Genomic DNA, 19,557 nt, shown 5'->3' on the forward strand with positions numbered 1-19,557 from the left:
TCAGAATGTTATGATAGGAATGTCAACAAGAAGTTCTTCGAGGAGAAGGACATTGATCCCAGTTACAAGAAGCGATCGTAAGCAAAGAAGACCATAAAGAATCAGTAACAGTATAAGACAATAACAAGAATGCTGAATTTTAAGAGTTTTTAAAAATCTTGAACAGAGAAAACATACAGGTTGAAAGGGAGAATAGGTATTAATAATCTTCTAGGGGCCTTGATTTGATTTTGAGGAAAGTAAAGATATTGATTAATCCTAGACTTCTAATAAGCAAACTCAGTCAATCCAAAAGAAGGCAAGAAAGAAGGGGATAAAAAAGAAAATAAAATCTAGCTCAGTAAATTAAACTGTAAAATGAAATATGAGGCAAACAAAATTAAAAAATTAGTTGATATAGCTATATTAATATATAAAAAGAACAGACCTCAAGTTGAAAAGCATTATTGGAGATAAAGAGAGTCAGTATATACCTTGATCAATTCCTTAAGAAGATTATAATCCCAAACTTAAGTTAATTCAACACTAAATCTTCAAAACATACAGAACAAAAAAACAAAAAACTGACAGAACTACAAAGAAAAATTAATAAATCCACAACTGAGATTTTAACATAACTCAGGTAATCAGTAAATCAAGTGAACAACAACAACGAAAAAGTCAGTGAGAATTTAAGATTGGAACAACAGAGACAAGGGGCAAGGGAACCGGGAGCGGCCGGCGGGCGGGAGGCGGCGGCGGCAGGTGCCCATCGTCCGGCGGGAGCTGCGCGGAAGCCCCGCACCTCCCCGCGCCCTTCACCGACTCCTGGGGCGCGCGGCCCAACGGGCCAGGGCGGGCAGGGGTCTCCCGGAGGCCGTGCGCCCGGAGCCGCCCGCGGGGTCGCGCTCCCCGGCTCCTTCCTCTCCCGCTGGGAGCTGGCGGCGGCGGCGGCGCCGGGCGAGGGGAGCGGCGCCCGGGGCTGGAGCGCGCGGGGGCGGGGAGGGGGGCGGGAGGCAGCGGGGGAGGGGCTCGGGCCACCATGGACGACAAGGCGTTCACCAAGGAGCTGGACCAGTGGGTCGAGCAGCTGAACGAGTGTAAACAACTGAACGAGAACCAGGTGCGGACGCTGTGCGAAAAGGCTAAGGAAATTTTAACAAAAGAATCAAATGTGCAAGAGGTCCGTTGTCCTGTTACCGTCTGTGGAGATGTGCATGGTCAATTCCATGATCTTATGGAACTCTTTAGAATCGGTGGGAAGTCACCAGATACAAACTATCTATTCATGGGTGACTATGTAGACAGAGGTTATTATTCTGTGGAGACTGTGACTCTGCTTGTGGCATTAAAGGTGCGTTACCCAGAACGTATTACAATATTGAGAGGAAACCACGAAAGCCGACAAATTACCCAAGTATATGGCTTTTATGATGAATGTCTGCGAAAGTATGGGAATGCCAATGTTTGGAAATACTTTACAGATCTGTTTGACTATCTGCCACTTACAGCTTTAGTAGATGGGCAGATATTCTGCCTCCATGGTGGCCTCTCCCCATCCATAGATACACTGGATCATATAAGAGCCCTGGATCGTTTACAAGAAGTTCCACATGAGGGCCCAATGTGTGATCTATTATGGTCAGATCCAGATGATCGTGGTGGGTGGGGTATTTCACCACGCGGCGCTGGCTACACATTTGGACAAGATATTTCTGAAACGTTTAACCATGCCAATGGTCTCACACTGGTTTCTCGTGCTCACCAACTGGTAATGGAGGGATACAATTGGTGTCACGATCGGAATGTGGTTACCATTTTCAGCGCACCGAATTACTGTTATCGTTGTGGGAACCAGGCTGCTATCATGGAATTAGATGACACTTTGAAGTATTCCTTCCTTCAGTTTGACCCAGCACCTCGTCGTGGAGAGCCTCACGTGACCCGGCGCACCCCAGACTACTTTCTGTAAATTCCTCCAGGGAAAACCTGCCTTTGTATGTGGAAGTATACCTGGCTTTTTAAAATATATATATTTAGAAACAAAAGAAAAAAAAGCAACAGTAATCTGTGTGTTTCTGTAACAAATTGGGATCTGTCTTGGCATTAAACCGTATCATGGACCAAACTGTGCCATACTAATGATGAGCATTTAGCACAACTTGAGACTGAGATTAGTTCAACGCTATGTTCTAGATCGGTCAGTCTTAACAGTTTGCCTGCTGTGTTTGTAGTAACCGCTTTCCTTGGGGCTGTTCAAGCAAAAGAGGTAACTAACTCCATCTCCGTTTGCACTTACTTGGAGATTTTAGTTAGAGTGTTTAACTGGCATGGATTAATAGGGCTGGATTTTTATTTTTAAGAAAAATTCACAAGCTAACTTCCACTTAATTCATTACCGTGTATTTTATTGAAATGTATAATTAACTGAAAAAAAGATTCTTGGGAGTACGTTGTCATAACATTTAAAGAGATTTCCCTTCCTTTAAACTAAATTACTATTTTATGTTGATCTGCATATTTCTGTATATTTGTCATGACAGTGCTTGCATTCTGTTTGGTGTACTGAGCAAATAAACTTTCCATTTTAAACAACAACAAAAAAAAAGATTGGAACAACATACCTAGCATATTTGATATAATGGAAAATAAACATATATACACACATACAAACATACATCTGTCTCCCCCAAACATTTTCAGCAATCATATCATATTCTAGGTGATCATGCAGATGTTAAGAAATTAAAAAGAAAAGCATCAAAATTCTTTGATTAAATGCAAAACATACTAATTAAAAACATATAGAATTGAATGATAACGAAATAATACCTATCAAAACTTGTGTGATATAATAAAAAATACTATAAACTTACTGCCACTGGATCCTTCTGGTGAAGCTGAGCAGCTGTTACTTGTCTAAATCCACCTGGGTAGCTATTAAAAGAAACAAAGACATTAAAATTGGGAGTAGGCTATGGTACAGTATTCTTGAAATGAACATTCTTTTATAATATGAAAACTATTTTTATTATGAAATTATACTTGTTTCTCGAAACTATGCTGTTCATCAATGTCTTAAAAATTAAGCAGTAACCTATGCTATTTGAAATGCTATTCCCTTAAGTGGTCAAATTAGCAATCATTATTTCATGAAAAGTTCCACATCTTAGAAAATTTCTTGGCTAACTATTTATATTTCTACTGGAAGTTAAAGTTATTCATCATTCATTCATTCACTCATTCAGTCAAACATTTTTATCACTGCTTAGTTTATCACTATTTGAATTAAAAAAAAAAAAGCAAAGTGCCAGAATGTTTCACATTCCCTGACAAATCAGACAAAGTGAATAAGCTAGGGGTCAGGTTTGGAGAAAACAGTGGTAGACTACTTGGTTCTGAAGGCAAGTTAATACTCTAAACAAGTCGTGCTCCTGTTTCCTATTAACAGGAAGTCATGTGTTGGTTCTAAGTAATAAAATATTTCATTGTGTTCAGATCAAAATTATATATAAAATGTAGATTAAAAAAAATATTTGGGATAGTACTGAGGGCATCTTGGTAACTTGAATACCCCAGATCCAGGTCTGGAATCTAGGTTTTGCCAGTGGCTACCAGTATAATATTAGGCAACTCATTTCATCTCTTTATATATGAGTTTGCTCATATAAGGAAAATGATAATATCTGCCCCATCTACCTCTCAAGATTTTTATCAGAGTCAAGTGACAGTGCTTAAGAAATTTAAAACAAAAACAACATACAGATGCAAGGTTTTATTACACTGAATGGTAATGATTTTTGAGGAAGGGAAAAATAAAATGTAAAGGCAATAGACTGCAAGAAAAATGTAAGGTTACCTAAATATGATTCCTTTTATAAGTTTCTTTCAACAAGACTTGAAAACATTTTAAAGATGATTTAGAGAAACACGTTTTAGGAATAAAACTTAAGAAAGCAAATTTAGAAATTTGCTGAGAAAGATGGATAATTTTCAAACTCATGCTCTTTCATTTGCTTCATGGAATTTCAGCCTCAAAAAAAGAAATACCTGTCTAGACTTCTATTCCTGTATTCTTTCTCTCCAGGAAAAAAATACTTTATGTTTTATCACATTGTTATCTTGTATTTTCATATTTCTTTCCCAATTACCTGGAAATTTTATAAAACTTGGTTTGTATATAGAGATTTACCAACAGTAAAAATTACTAAAGATGGATGTGAATTCATTTTTGTTACATTAAATAAAGAGTTCATGAAAGTGTTTAAGTGTAGGAATGGGCAAAGGCTGGCTAATGGAAGCAAAAAAGTTATCCCAAGCATTTAAGACCTACTTGGGCAAGAGAGGAAAAGAAACAGATGGGAATATCAAAGTCTGCCTGTCTAAGATGAAGGTGCACTTGGAAATAAAAAATAATAATTTTGATCAAGAATGAAAAGCCAACATTTTTAATCATATCTTGCATGATACTGAAGAAGGTATGCTTAACTAAATTTGTACATGACCTGAAACTGAGGGGTTAACTGACACATTACATGACATAATCAACATCTCAAAAGATCCTAGAAGGCCAGAGATACAATTTACATGGAGTAAACTTAAGGTACTACAGTTGATTAGAATGCAACTAAAATACACAGGAAGGAGGATACATGGTTGAACAGCAGCATGTTTGAAAAAGACCTATAAGTTTTAACTGATGGTGAACTCAATGTAGCACATAGTGATATGGCCTTGAAGAAAAGTTCTACTACAATAGAAGATTGCATAACTGAAAGATGGTGGAGTCACATTATACCAGAAAACCACTAAAACACAGCCAGGTGAGTGTATTTAGTTAAGAAAGATACTGATAAGCAGTGATTGCACCCAGAGAACAGTGACCAAGGTATAATGGAGATAAGACATCTGAATGGAAGCCATAAAAAGAACTTTGAAGGAACTACAGGTGTTTAGTCTAGAGAAAAGACAGATCAGTGGGTACTTGCTGATCATTGTCTCAAAACTATCTGAAGGATGTCATGTGGAAGATATAATTTTACACTGTCCAAAAAAGGACTAAGACCATTCTGAAAGCTAGAGGAAAACAGATGATGACTCAAGAGCATTGAGATCTTTCTAAAATTTAGACCACATCAAAGGCAGAATGAATGGGCTGCCTCATGAGCTAGGAGATAGCTACTATTCAGATAGGCAGACCTATAACTTGAAAGGCATGTTGTGGAGATTTTAGGTATCTTCCAAACTTGGGATTTCACTCACCATTCTTTCAATATCTCATGTGCTTTTAGAAGTTCAAGATGGTTCTGGAAACAGCAGTAAGATGAATTATAGGAAACAGAAAGAAAGAAGTGAGAAGACTGACTAAAAAATGGGAAGAATCTAGATCAGAGAGGTTATATGAAAAGCTTCCAGGAAAAACGAATATTCTCAGGTAATCATGAGTATTTGGTACAGTATTGCAGTTTTTTTCATTGAGTAAATCATACATGTGGCATGAACAAAATTGGTATTTTCTTAAATTTCGAAAAAACCTTTTTTCTTTTAAATAAGACCAATAATATTCTTAAAGTAATATATTCAACTGCCTATCTTCCCTGACAAAAGCATTATCTTACCCAGTATGTGAGGAGTATACTTTTTGTTCCCATTTGTTTCCAGAAAATGCAATGTGCCTTGTGTTCATTATGACAACATGATCTCCACAGTCACCTAGATTTAAAAAGAACAAAGAAAAAAAAAAGATTTTATATGAAAATTCTTGACTTTAAGAAAAAGTGAGCTTGGTTTTTTATAAAGCTTATCAAAGTCCAAAAAACACATCAAAAAATATAAAGCAAGTCACAGTGCAACATCAAAATCATTGAATAGATTTATGTTTCTCTTTCACATAACATCTAAGCATCGAAAGAGTTGGCTGGACAGTTGGAAAATCTCAACACTGGAAGGTAAAAGAGAATTCAATAAAGATGCCAGTAACAATGACACATCTTTTAAAGGCAAACTACTGTTACTCCTATTTTCTCTGCCGATCAATAATTACACTTCATTAAAATGTACTATTAATTACGCTTCACCACTTTTAAATATCTCATACAAATTTTCCCTTAAAAATAAAAGAGAAAATGAAAACCATATGCATATAGATGAAAAATGGTTTGTTTTACCAACAGGTAAATTGGAAACAAATGTAAAACATCATAATTGATTATTCTTTTCAAATTCAGAGAAAAGAATACTAGGGTCTTATGCTTAACTACTAACCCAAGGTTTTTTTCCAAACACATTTAACTAGTTAAATTTAAACCGCGACTAGCAACTATGAGTACACATATACTTGATGCAACAGATGATCTGAAAATCAAAATATATGTTTTGGATTAATTTTCCAGTGAAAAGTACCCCTAGGCCTGGCTGTTCATCTAAAAAAAAAAAACCTGAGAAGTCAACGTGTAAGTTTTCACAAGTCACTGTACATGACAAAATCAAGTAGTCAGAAACATTTATTAAGTGCCTATTCTAGTAATAGAAAAACAAACTTCAAAAGATTCTTGAAGGTTATCTATTTGAAAAAAATCACCACTGAAAAAATAAGTATAAATAAGTACAGTATCTCAAAACTGAAGATTACATTGTAAGAGTCTACGCAGAGCTTGAATGTGAGTGACAGAATTTTCAGTGAGAAGTTCATAGTTTATATAAGGCAAGGGTAAAGGAAAGAGGATAAAGCAGGTGAGTTTTCTTCATTAGCGTGTAAGGTAATCCAGGGGTGGGAAGGAAAGATCTGGGAATGGGAAGCTTGCTGTTAGCTGGTTGAAAAGGAAAGTTTGACTATTTGGCAAATTAAGTGACTAAAGTTCCCAAAAGTGACCCATGGTGGGCTACTAAGGCAGTTGGGCAAATGAACCTGAAGAACAAATGAAGAGGGTGAGAAGATGCCTACACAGTCCCAAATAATGCCGAAATTACACTAGCTTTCAACCGGACACTTAGAGTTGAAGAAGCTAAGGCTTGTTAAGATTAAGTGATTTGTCAAAGCTCACAACAAGGTATTTAACTCCCTGTTCAGGCTCTTTCTGTGACACCTATTTGGAGGAAAAATGGAATCTTTAACTTTCTAATAAACCTGAATTTATTTTTTAAATGTTGTTTAAGCTTTAAATATGCAAAAAGCATTTTGCGCCATTCAAAACACATTTTTACTTCAAAAAGGATCTCAAGGGACATTAGAAAGAATACCACAAATCAGTTGACAATCGTGTTCTTTCAGCTCTAAGGTATGAACATCTAATCTGGGAAAAATTATTCTCCCTTAATAACTTATGCCAAATCTCTACTGTATTTAATAATTCTTAGAAGCACTTCTCCACTGTCTCTAATTAAAACCAACCAGCAATTAAATGTTTTTTAACTGCACTAGGTATTAAAACAAAAGCCAATATTATGATTAAAGCCTAAAATCCTGGATACAGTGCAATCATTTCTATCTAAATTTCTATTAATCCAAATAAATAGATATGTCATTTTAAAATTTTAATTGAAACATTTTACATTTTACAATATGCACCAAATACATATAAATTGGAACTCTACTGCCTGATCAAGAGATGGTAGAAGTTAATTAATATCTTTCAAACTTAAAAACTTTTTTTAAAAGTTAAAGTTTAGTAATAAGCAATTTTTAGAAAAAGGAATTGAGTTTATTTACAAAAATTTATCAACTTAGATTTCTGACCCTATTTGATTTCTTTTTATAATATTAGGTGCTAAATTAAATGGCCAAATAAAATTCAAACTAATTCAATCAAAGGGAAAACTCAAAGGTTTATGTCAGGGAATCTAAGGTCTCCTTCATCCAGTGCAACACTGCTTTTACATATTGGGTCTCCTTACAAGATTCGGTTTGAGAAACGTTTGAAAAATAGCTGTTCCAATTTAGTAAGCAACAAAGGTTGGCTTTGGCCTTTATGTTTGTTTCCAGCCTTGAAGGACAAATGTCCAAATGCCTACTTCAACGTTTTTTTAGCATCCCTGAAATTCTGCAGGGCTAATGTGACAGATGATCATGTAAGTTACCACAAAATCTACTGAGTGTAAAGAAGTTGTGAGAGGAACAAGGTGTGTTGTTCAAATTTATGATAATATGTAAATATTCCTTTTAAAAGAGGCATGAATTCTAGATATAACCTGGAGCAAAAGCTTCAGTGCTTTGTACAATGATATTCTAGGAGTGAGATGAAGAATAAATGTGCGATTAAGACTGTAAAATTTAAACGACGCAGAGTTAACATTTGAAATAGACTGACACAACTGAATAGTAAGAGAGAAACATACATTAGCTGTGTAACTTTAAGAAGAGCATTCTAAACTTTTTTCTTCTAACAAATCCTTAAAAGATTTAAATAAATAATGCAAGGCAGAATACTAGTGAATACTAGACTAGTGAATCGTTAGAATTGTTTGGTGTGCTAACATTCATAACATTAACCTTTAAGAACTGTGTGAAACTTTCGTTTGATTTCATTCCATGTGCACCAGAAGTATTTTAAGATGATCTAATAACTTTAGATAATGCTTAAGAAAGGTTTCCCTTTGCTTCTTTTAAATGCTCATATGGTTCTCCTTAACTGATTAATTTGTAGGCAGTGAAAAGAATGGAATCCTCAAGAAGAATAAGGCACAATCCAAAAATCACCAAGTGGCCTTCCTTTTCCTGTATCAGTGAAAAGCAAACATGTTCAAAGAGCTCCCAAGTCTCCCATTCAGGAGGGCAGCTCTAATCAGAAGGAGAAGGGAGTGCCTATAAAATAGTTCAAATATTGTATACATTATGTATCTGAACATACATACAGGTCCATGGACTTTGTGAGATGCTGTGGCAAACCAACGTTCCACTTATAAGGTTATTTTTTTATGGAAACTGTGGTCTGGGTCAAGATCGAGATGATCTGGAGTTAGGAGCAGAATGCCCTCCTTTCACAAAATTTGGGAGAAGGTGGAATCAGTAGTAGCCACCTAATTCTTCTTAAAGTGTAGCACTTATCTGTCCACTGAATTAAAGTTCTGCTTCCTTACAAGCACGTCATTACTGCAAAAGTATTCCTTAAGTACTGATGAATAAGCGTGCTGCTAGAACACCAGAGGAGCTTTTGGGGCTGCCTGTCGGGCCATCCTTCCCTGGTAATGGAGAATAGCTTTTCTATGAAATTAGAAATTTACTTCTTAAAGAATGAATTGCATTTTTGTTTCACTATATTTAATATTTGGTTTTTATCAGCAAAACTTTGGACTTTTCATGTCCATAAGATGTCACTAAAATCAAAACAAACTGCACGCAATTTTCAATTTACAAATATGTTGTTTTAAGTTTTTTCTAACATATACTGGGTATGTTTCATGTGTTTATAATCACTGTAAACATGTTTATTTGAAAACTGGCATACAATTTCCCAGAAAAACAATATGACAAACGATGGCCATATATACAGGAAGGGCTATAAAAGTTAATATTTAGGTGTGATAATGGCATATGGGTTACATAGGAGAATATCTTTGTTCTTGGGCGACATATGCTGAAATATTTAGGGTATAATGATATCTGTAATTTATTTTCAAATCACTGAGTAAAAAATATGATAAAATATTAATAATTGGGTAATCTAGGTGGCTGGTATAGAGAAATTCACTGTACTACTCCTTGAACTTTTCTGAAAATGTGAACATTTTTATAATAAAAGTTAGAAAGAAGTAAAGGACAAACAACTCAGTGGAAAAATGGGAAAAAGAAATGCATAGACCTTTTACAAAATGGGAAATGACAAAAGGCCAATAAACAAATGAAAAGATTCTCAGCTCCATGTGCAATCAGGAAAATGCACATTTAAACCACAAAGAAAGAGCATCTCCCATTTACTAGAGTAGTCAGAACTAAAAAGAACGACAACATCAATGTTACTGAGATGAGGAATAATGAAAACACCTGCATATAAAGACTAACTAGGTTCCCATTTTCAACCCAGTAATTCCTGTCCTACAGACAGACCTCAGAGAAACTCTTCCACATGTGCCCTGGGAAAAAGGTAGAAGAATACTGATAGCAATGTTGTTTGTAACGGCAAAAAAGAGGAAAACAACCCAAATGCTGAGTGTATGGGTATTCATTTCACCACCATTATTATTAATTTTCTTTAAAATATTACCTATATTCATATATAGGTAGAGGAATACATCTCTATCTATCTAAATATATCTTTGTATATTTCATGTTTCAAAATAAAGTTTAAACTATGATCAACTACAAAAAATGCTGTTGACAGGTCAGGCAAGATGAAGAGTAAGAACTGATACTTGGATCTTACAGGGAAGTCCCGCCCCCAACAGGTTTTTAACAAGAATGGAATAAGGGATCCTCAGTAAAAAAGAGATCCTTAAAACAGCCCAGGGCTTCCCTGGTGGCGCAGTGGTTTAGAATCTGCCTGCCAATGCACGGGACACAGGTTCGAGCCCTGGTCCCGGAAGATCCCACATGCCGTGGAGCAACTAAGCCCGTGCGCCACAACTATTGAGCCTGTGCTCTAGAACCCGTGAGCCACAACTACTGAGCCCACGTGCCACAACTACTGAAGCCCACGTGCCTAGGGCCTGTGCTCCACAGCAAGAGAAGCCACCGCAATGAGAAGCCCACACACCGCAAGAAAGAATAGCCCCCGTTCGCCACAGCTAGAGAAAGCCTGTGCGCAGCAACAAAGACCCAACACAACCAAAAATAAAAAAAAAATAAAATAAACAGCCCAGTCAAACATCTTCAAAATTCTATCCTGACATGAAAACTGTGATTACCAATAACAGGTCTAAAATGATACTCACTCAGTTGATGGTACACAGGCTTATGCAATCCTTGAAGTTTAACTGATGCCAGGGCAGCAAGTTTGCCAGGGGGCTGCATTTTCCCATCTAAGAGATACCAAACTCGAGCAAAAGTGGCCCATTGCTTGAAAAGACAGAAGAGGAAACAAAGAAAATTCTAATTAAATGGAAACAGCTGAGTTTGCTATTATATACCATCACACATAATCTACAGTTAACATCAATAATTATTATGAAAAAAGATCCTATCACTAAATAATTTTTTTGTTTTGTTCTCATTTCTATTTCTGGAAAAGGGGGATCTGTTCTCATTACTCTGCAAAGATTAACACAGTGATCTTTCCTGCTTGCTTTTCTATTAGCAATATGGGTTATGCTCTTTTAAAAACATTCCAAAGATATTATTTTCCTTTACATTATGACTTATATTTTTTGTACCACATAGAATAGAATCTGGAGGGGTCACGAAAAGCTCTTATGAAAGTAGAAGTTGTTTATGAAGGTCTTCAAAAATATTTTGAGATTGGAAGGTACATTAACATTGAAAGATGAGTGGCCAATTATGAACTGAAGACTATTCAGGAGTTTAATTCCAAGGGAGAGTTAAATAGCAGAATGTAGCTGGAAAAGCATAGATGGATGATGTTGAATAAACTTAAATTTTAAAACACTGCCTTAGACAGACATCTTAGGCTGGCTCAGGACTAAACCGCTGTCTTTGTGTCCATCACTGCCTTCAAACTCTAAGAAAAGCACAGGCCAGAAAGATCTTGATCAGATGCTTTCTCTATGGATATACACAAGCAGCCAAACAGTGCTGGAAAAAGTACAACTAGGCTCTCTGGTTTTATCTTAAATTTAATTATCACAAATCTCAAATCAGCTTATAAAACTGCTTACCAATCTGCTGTTTTCCTGTTCTCATTCTTCTAGTCTCTACCCCATTCCCCTTTTATATCTTTTGTCAAGTTTATTTCATATATTTTGATGCCATTGTAAATGGTATTGTATTTTTAATTTAAATTTCTGATTGTTGCTAGTATACAGAAATGCACTACATTTTTGTATTTTGGTCTTGTATCCTGCAACCTTGCTAAACTCATTTATCAGTTCTAGTAACTTTTTGTAAATTCCAGTTTTTACATAGATGATCATGTCCTTTGCAAATAAAGAGCTTCTAGCCCATATACTTTCCATACCTCTCTCAGCTTATGAACTAAAAAAAAAAAAAAAAAATTCAATTCAATTGTCTACAGGACAATCTTGTTTCTTCAATAAACTGTAAGAAAAAAAGACAGGAAAAGGAACCTATTATTAAGAGAGACATAAAAAAAATAGCAACTTATTGCTACTTTGGATCCTAATCCAAAGGAAGAAACCGTAAAAATATTACATATTTATATAATATACATGATATGTGTAAGAAAATTGGAAACGTGAACACATACTGGATATTTGATGATACTAAGGAATTGCTGTTAAATTTCCATTTAGCTTTGATAAATGGTAATGGGATTTTTAAAAAAATCCTTGTAAAATCTTGTAAAGAACATATTGTAATATTTACTGATGAAATAATATGAGTCTGAGATTTACCTCAAATTCATAAGTAAGAGAAATAAATGAATGGGGGTACAGATTAAATGATATTGGCTGTGAGATTTTTGAAATTGGGTGATATCTACTTTTATGTATGATTAAAATTATCCAAAAAAAAAAACAAACTCCTGACCTCCCTTCCCTACCAGCGACTGCCTCATTTCTTTCCTCTTCTTTGTAGCACACTCTTGCAAAGAGTTGTCTTTACTTTAATTTGTCTCTCCTCATTCTCTCTTCAACCTACTCCACCCTGGCTTTTATCTTCCCACACCATCACCAGCACACTACTGCCTGCCAAGTTTACCATGACCTTCACATTACTAAATCCACTGGTCAATTCTAAGTCTTTGACACAGTTGATCATTCCCCTCTCCCGGGTATTCTTTCTTCACTTGATTTCCAGGACACCACCCTCTATTGCTTTGTTTTGTTTTGTTTTCCTGTCATGCTAGTTCTCTCTTTCTCTTGCCTCTGAAATGTTGAAATGTTCCAGAACTGTTCTTGGTCCTCCTCTCTTCTCTTTACACATTTCCACACAGGCTTCATCCAGACCCATAACTTTAAATGCCATTTGTATGTTTATGGTTCCCTAATTTACATCTCCAGCCTGGACCTCTTTCCTGAACTCTACACTTGCATTCAATTGCCCACCTGGCATGTACACTACAGTGCTTCTTAAACCATATGCAGCAGAAGACTAGTTTTTCCCCAATCCACTGCAGACCAATACCTGATAGAAAAAACAAAACAAAAAACAAAACCTTTGATAAAACAATTAAAATACTGCCACAATGTCAAATTGCTAGTTTTGTTGCGGAGCACTAGCTCCAGACGCGCAGGCTCAGCGGCCATGGCTCACGGGCCCAGCCGCTCCGCGGCATGTGGGATCTTCCCGGACCGGGGCACGAACCCGTGTCCCCTGCATCGATAGGCGGACTCTCAACAACTGCGCCACCAGGGAAGCCCTGCTACAGTTTTTTAATGTTTAATTTTACTTCCTGTATTTACCTCATTAGGGACAGGTAACAAACAGTCCAAGGAAGGAGTCACACTTGGAGCAGGACTAGACTAAGAGGCGGCTTAGACCAACTCCTGCTCTTCCTCCTGAAACCTGCTTCAATCTCAGCCTTGCCTATCTCAGTTGATGGAACGTTCTTCCGGTTGTTGAAACAAAAAACCCTGGAATAATCCTTGTTTTTTCTTTTGCTGTCGGCGCACATACAGTCCTGCAGGAAATCCTGTTGGCTCCACCTTCAAACGGAACGTGACCACTTTTCAATACTACACAGTTACTAAGTCTGGTTTGTGCCACCATCATGTCTAGCCGGGATTATTTCAATAGCCTCCAGACAGATTCTTTGGTTCTCTTCTCCACCAATCCCCATCTCTGTACAGTCTATTCTCGACTCAGCAGTTGGAATGCTCCTTTTAACACTTAAGCGAGATCATGTTACTCCCCTTATTTTGCTCAGTAAATCAAACTCTTACAATAGTCTACAATGCCCTATATGATCCAGCTTATTACCTCGCTGACCTTCCCTCCTTCTTCCCGAGGGGGGAGGGGGAAAGAAACAAGAGAGGGGTTGACTGAAAAGGGGAGGGTAGGAGTACCAAGAAAACGACAGCAAGTGGTGGTCAGAATCACCACCCTTTGTGCTTCACCGAAGCATCTCCTGGCCCAAGGACCCGGCTTCCCATCCTACTCAGCTTCACTAAATCCGACCTCCTTCTGTCAGCGTAATGAATGCCATCGAGCTACAAGAGTCCGATCTCACCTGGGGCGCCCTAGAAAAACTCGACATGTTTCCCCAGTAGCAGGACAGTCCTTTTTCCAGGATCCAAGACCTGTCCCGCAGCATCAAGGGCCCGGCAGGAAACGCATGTAGCCGAACATGTCAGACCCTAGACAAGCCAGCACTCGTCTGCTTCTCTGCTTTTCCTGCATCTCCTCCAATCTTGCCACCGTAGCAGCTTCGTCATGAAGGGAGGAAATGATCTAGCTATTGAGAGAATAACCCCCGAAAGTAACTCGCTTGCTGGAAAAGCTGCGGAAAACCAATGGAGGGCACACAGTTTCCAGCCGACCTAAGTAGAAGGAACCGGAAGTGCGTCAGTAGCGCGGGCCTGTTTGGATGTGGAAGCAGAGACCTGAAACGGGGCCTCAGCCCTGAGAGATGGATCGGTACCTACTCCTAGTGATCTGGGAGGAAGAAAAAGTCCCGTCGGCGGCGGGTGCGGTGGCGGAGCATGGGCCAGGGGCTTCGTCCTCTGAGGGTACCGAGAAACAGCCAGGTAAGCGCTGGGCTGAGAAAGAGCGGGAACGGCTTGCAGGGAGGAGAAAAAATTGTGATCAAGTTCTGCTGGAGTGACCTGTATGGAGTTGTCCCAGGAAGCTGTGACTCTATCTGGGATCGACCTGGTAAGGGCTGATAAAAGTATTTTCTCCGTAGAAAAAATAGGGACAAAATTGTGGATGTAAGATTCATAAGTTTCCGACACAGTAAATATTTAACTGTATAAATTCCCTACGCCTTGGAAATGGAATTTCTGTTCTTTGGACATATATGCATTCAATAGGTCGTTCTGCCTCCTGTGTTCCAAATGCAGGTAATACAGAAAGGAACAAGATGGAAAAGGATCTTACTCTCCTAGAGTTTACATCCTAACGGGAGGAGACGTTCCACACATAAACTAAGTTAAAAAAACAAATTATAGGGCTTCCCTGGTGGCGCAGTGGTTGGGGGTCCGCCTGCCGTTGCAGGGGACGCGGGTTCGTGCCCCGGTGCGGGAGGGTCCCGCATGCCGCGGAGCGGCTGGGCCCGTGAGCCATGGCCGCTGGGCCTGCGCGTCCGGAGCCTGTGCTCCGCGGCGGGAGTGGGCCGCAGCGGTGAGAGGCCCGCGTACCACAAAAAAACAAACAAAACAAATTATAAATTTAAGACAATTACGACCGTTTGAGAATGCACAGCTTTTTGGTGCTCCTGTCTAGAATCTGTATTGCATTTTATTTAGCTTGTTTTGATAAAGCGGCGCTTTGAGGAGGAAGTGTATGGGGTTGTGTACAGAGTATTGTAACAGGATTTTCCTTCTCCGTTTAAAATTATTCTTTTGGGGGAATTTTGGATTTGTGTTAACTGGCAGGCATGTGCAAACCGGGAGCTTTACCTATTTTCTCTGCTTGCTTTAGATTATTATATCAAAACTTGTACAGAGTGTAGTTCTTTTATGTACAATATAGTGTACTTGAGAATCTCTGATGGTGAAACTGGAATAGGTCTACATTGTGTAACTCTTGAACCCAGTTGACTTAGTTTGTTTTTTTCTTTTTCAGACTTAAGAGCAGCAAATGTTTATCACCTCCTGAAAAGAAGCATTAATGCTTCAATTAATCCAGAAGATAGTACCTTCCCTGGTAAGTAAAACATAAACCTCTCTTTTCACTGGCACAGCATTTGCATTGGAAATAAATTTAATTAATCTCGTCACATGGGAGTCCAAGAAACACTTGTTGACTGTGTACAAGTCACTGGGATAGGGAGGCAATGAAAGAAATACAAAATGGAAAAGACACTATCCCTCTCTTCCTGATGCTTGGATGTCATAAAGTTGTTATGAAAATTATTTTAGGGTCTCAGTTTGAGTTTTGTTCCCTTTATGAGATTTTCTTGCCCATCTTCAGCTCCATATAAGATAGAGTAATGTGGCATTATAAGGAGGATTTGTGATTTTGTCGTGAGTACAAATACATCATTAATCTTATACCCATTTCCTTACCTTTTATTTTTCCATCCTTACCTCTTACTGATTCTTTTAAAAGCACTTCATAATTGTTAAACTCAGTAATCTTTTCTCCATTCTTATCTGCCTTAACTTTTTCAAAGTATTTGACTTTTTTGAAAATAAAATACTCTTTACTTTGTAAAAATCTTTTCTCCTTTGGTTTCTACTGGCATTATACAGATCCATGTATTTACATCTTTGTTAGTTATCCTCTTTTTTTCTTCCTTTTCTTGGCCTCTATCTGAGAGTGTCTTTCAGAGGCTCAGAAAAAAGGAGATATCAAAACAGGTCTAAAAGCTGAAGGAAGTTTCTGGAGATGTCAGGGAGAGTGTGCTTGTTTTGATACCTTTATAGTTCTCATGACTGTACAATCTGTTCCTTTCTCTTTCATCAGAGAACCTGTCTCTTGGATTTCAACTGTCACCTTTGGGAAATTATTTCTAATATCTATATGCTACCTTAGCCAGTTTGCCAAGTGCTGGTAATACTCATTAATTTTTCAAGTTGGTATAATTTAAGTCAGTACTAGTATTGCAAGAAAGATTTTGATGGACTATGACATGTTCAATTAAGAACATGTGATTAGTTGCCTGTAAGATTGCAAAGTGAAAATATTTTGTAAAAGTTGGATACATGTGTCTGGAACTCCAAAGGAGAGTGAAGCTGGAGAAACAGATTATAGAATCATCAACATATAGATGTCAGTTCAAGCCATGAGAAAGGATGGGATTGTTTTGGATAGTGAGAATAGCAGAAAATTTTGAAATGAATCCCAGTATTTAAAGGGGCTGAACACCAGTTTTTAAAGGAATGAGAAGGAGCAGTGGGAAAGATAGGTTCCACAGAAAGCAAGTGTTTTCGGGAGAAAGTAGTCAAATGTGTCATTTTCGATTCCTTTCTTAGTCTTACGTTGAGAGGTCAAGTACCAACAGGACTAAAAACTGTTAAATTTAGAAACACATTAGTCATTGGTGACTTTGGTAAGTGTAGTTTCAGTGGCATGTTGGAGACAGAAGAACAGATTAAATTGGATTAGAAGGGGAATAGAAAAGGTAAACAGGAAATAGAGACAGTCAAGTGTAGATAGTGCTTTTAGAAAGTTTATCTTCCTGAAGAGTAAAGAAAGAGATATAGTAGTAACTGGAAAAGGGAGGTGAATTTAAAAGTGATTAAAAAAATAATTTGAAAAATACTTGTGCATATTTAAATGCTAATGGGAAGGAAATGACAGAGAAGGAGAGATTGAAGATGCAGGAAAGTCAGTGGCCTGGGGTCCCGGCAGAAGTCTGAGGGATAACCTTGATCGGAAGGGTAGTGCCTCTTACATGTAACAGGGAAGAATGAGGAAAGACCTAATGGGAATGCAGGAAGGGCAATATGTTTGCTGACAGGATGTTATGGGAGTTATAATAGCTTCTGTTTTCTTTATTTTTTTATGTTTAATTTTTAAAATAAATTTATTTATTTATTTTTGGCTATGTTGGGTCTTCGTTGCTGTGCATGCGCTTTCTCTAGTTGCGGTGAGCAGGGGCTACTCTTTGTTGTCGTGCACGGGCTTCTCATTGCAGTGGCTTCTCGTGTTGCAGAGCACGGGCTCTAGGCCCGTAGGCTTCAGTAATTGCAGCACGTGGGCTCAGTGGTTGCAGCACAGGGGCCCTAGAGTTCGCGGGCTTCAGTGGTTATGGTACGTGTGCTCAGGAGCTGTGGCTCGTGGGCTCTAGAGTGCAGGCTCAGTAGTTGTGGCGCATGGGCTTAGTTGCTCTGCGGCATGTGGGAACTTCCCAGACCAGGGCTCGAACCCGTGTCCCCTGCATTGACAGGCGTATTCTTAACCACTGCACCAGCAGGAAAGCCCAGCTTCTATTTTCTTAAGGAAGTAGGAGGTAAAGTCTTCTGAGATTTTGGCAGTAACTGGTAATAGGCACTTAGCATCATTCTTAGCTTCCATGAGTTTGGCTCAGTTATCACATTTCTCCTTCTCCCTCCTTTGAATACAGTTTCTGTAGCTCTAAATTCTTCATTGCTCTTTTGATTCACACCCTGGGGTGACCCTTAATTTTGTATCTTCATGTAATATTCCAGCCTCCAAGAAGAGCATCTTCTTTATCTCTAGGCTGAAGTTACTCTTTAACTCCTCTCTCTTTGGCAAGGCTGAACCAAACCTTCATGGTCTTTGAGGAGGGAACCATTCTCCTTAAAATGACTTGCACGGTTTTGTATTACTCAAGAGTAATCGAGTGGGTGTATTTTTCAACATCTTTATAGTAGATTTTAGTGTTTGACATGATGATTAATATAATGATGTAGATTTTGAATTGTGATGAACTAAAGCAGAGTATTCATAGCGAGTGAATAATTTTGCTCTTTAGGCAGCTTCTCCTGTTTGGATTTTTAGCAGAGATTTTTAAAGATCCATATTTTATATATATATATATATTAAAATTACATAACTCTCTAAGTATGTATGCTATAACATCTGCTTATTTGTGGTAGGCCTTTCTTCTAATAAGTATGATTTTGTTTTCAAGGCTGTTTGGTAGGCGGTATACCAGGTTCCAGGAAGTGGTTCTTTGCAGTGCAGGCAATATGTGGATTTTATCAGGTAATATGAATAAGAAAATAGTCACTAGTGAATGTCTTTGTTAATATAAATAATTCCATGAACCCATTATTTAATGCAATCTTTTGCTATATTAGTTTTGTAGTTCTGACTGGGAAGAGATACATTTTGGTGTGGAAAAAGATGAAATTGAAGATGTTCTTCAAAGAAATATCGAAGAATGTTTGAGTGCTGTTGAGTGTTTTGAGGAAGAAGATAGTAATAGCAGGGAGTCATTATCCTTGGCTGAGTATGCTTATGTACTTTCTATCATGTCTTTAAAATATTTGACATTAGATAGTATTTTAGCCGTGAGAGTGAAGATTTGATATGTTAGCAGCTATCGTGAGGGAATTTTACATAATTCAAATTTTCAACTCTTTGTTTTGGAAGACAGGCAATTTGGGCCTTTCATTTGAATAAAATTCTTTAAAATGCACAAACTGGTATCTGAAAATGTTTAGCTTCTTAAGCTTGCATAATTGCAGGAATCATAAAAATTGATATTTTTATTAATATGTCACTTTCTTGCAGCAAACTTCTGCCTGATGTTATATTTCAAGAGCTTGAATAGAAACTTTATTTAAGGTTAATAACTGGCATTCAAACCACAGTTTCATTTTGCTGTTTGAGACTGAAATATATGATTTCTTCAATTTATATGTATCTTCAGCATTTCAGGCACCTTTAAAATCCATAGTTTCTGAGGTGTATGTAGATGATTGAATTCACTT

General features: G+C 37.7%; 3 protein-coding genes across 11 annotated transcripts in view; 2 read left to right on the forward strand and 1 right to left on the reverse strand.

The window, feature by feature from the left end:
- The window catches only part of MRPL13 (mitochondrial ribosomal protein L13), a 37,466-nt gene extending 23,105 nt beyond the window's left edge, over positions 1-14,361 (reverse strand). For both annotated transcript variants that reach the window (XM_033419890.2, XM_004265355.3), the window contains exons 1-4: positions 14,220-14,361; positions 10,846-10,969; positions 5,598-5,691; positions 2,856-2,916 (exon numbers count right to left, since the gene is read on the reverse strand). In XM_033419890.2, coding sequence (XP_033275781.1) covers positions 2,856-2,916; positions 5,598-5,691; positions 10,846-10,969; positions 14,220-14,303 — 363 coding nt within the window. In that variant the 5' untranslated portion in view covers positions 14,304-14,361. The remainder of the gene's footprint in view (positions 1-2,855; positions 2,917-5,597; positions 5,692-10,845; positions 10,970-14,219) is intronic.
- LOC101282700 (serine/threonine-protein phosphatase 2A catalytic subunit beta isoform) lies at positions 988-2,547 on the forward strand. Its single transcript, XM_004265354.4, has one exon. It carries the CDS (start codon positions 1,022-1,024, stop codon positions 1,949-1,951), a length of 930 nt encoding a protein of 309 aa, XP_004265402.1. The 5' UTR covers positions 988-1,021; the 3' UTR covers positions 1,952-2,547.
- Positions 14,362-14,515: 154 nt separating the features above from the next.
- MTBP (MDM2 binding protein) overlaps positions 14,516-19,557 on the forward strand; it is a 154,647-nt gene continuing 149,605 nt past the window's right edge. For 3 of the 8 annotated variants that reach the window (XR_004480980.2, XR_004480979.2, XR_004480981.2), the window contains exons 1-4: positions 14,530-14,736; positions 15,776-15,856; positions 18,753-18,826; positions 18,922-19,073. Coding sequence is in view for 4 of the 8 variants with exons in the window: in XM_033419881.2 (XP_033275772.1) it covers positions 14,619-14,736; positions 15,776-15,856; positions 18,753-18,826; positions 18,922-19,073 (425 nt within the window). In the remaining 4 variants the exon portion in view is untranslated. Of the gene's footprint in view, positions 14,737-15,775; positions 15,857-18,752; positions 18,827-18,921; positions 19,074-19,557 lie in introns of all 8 variants that reach the window. The other 5 variants (XM_033419876.2, XM_004265353.3, XR_007472764.1 and 2 more) reach the window with 4 other exon arrangements.

This window comes from Orcinus orca, chromosome 17 (genome assembly GCF_937001465.1).
Source record: "Orcinus orca chromosome 17, mOrcOrc1.1, whole genome shotgun sequence".
NCBI lineage: Eukaryota > Metazoa > Chordata > Mammalia > Artiodactyla > Delphinidae > Orcinus > Orcinus orca.

Excerpts from the sequence above, each read along its gene's own strand:
- LOC101282700 (XM_004265354.4), top strand. The coding sequence starts at position 1,022 with ATGGACGACAAGGCGTTCACCAAGGAGCTGGACCAGTGGGTCGAGCAG.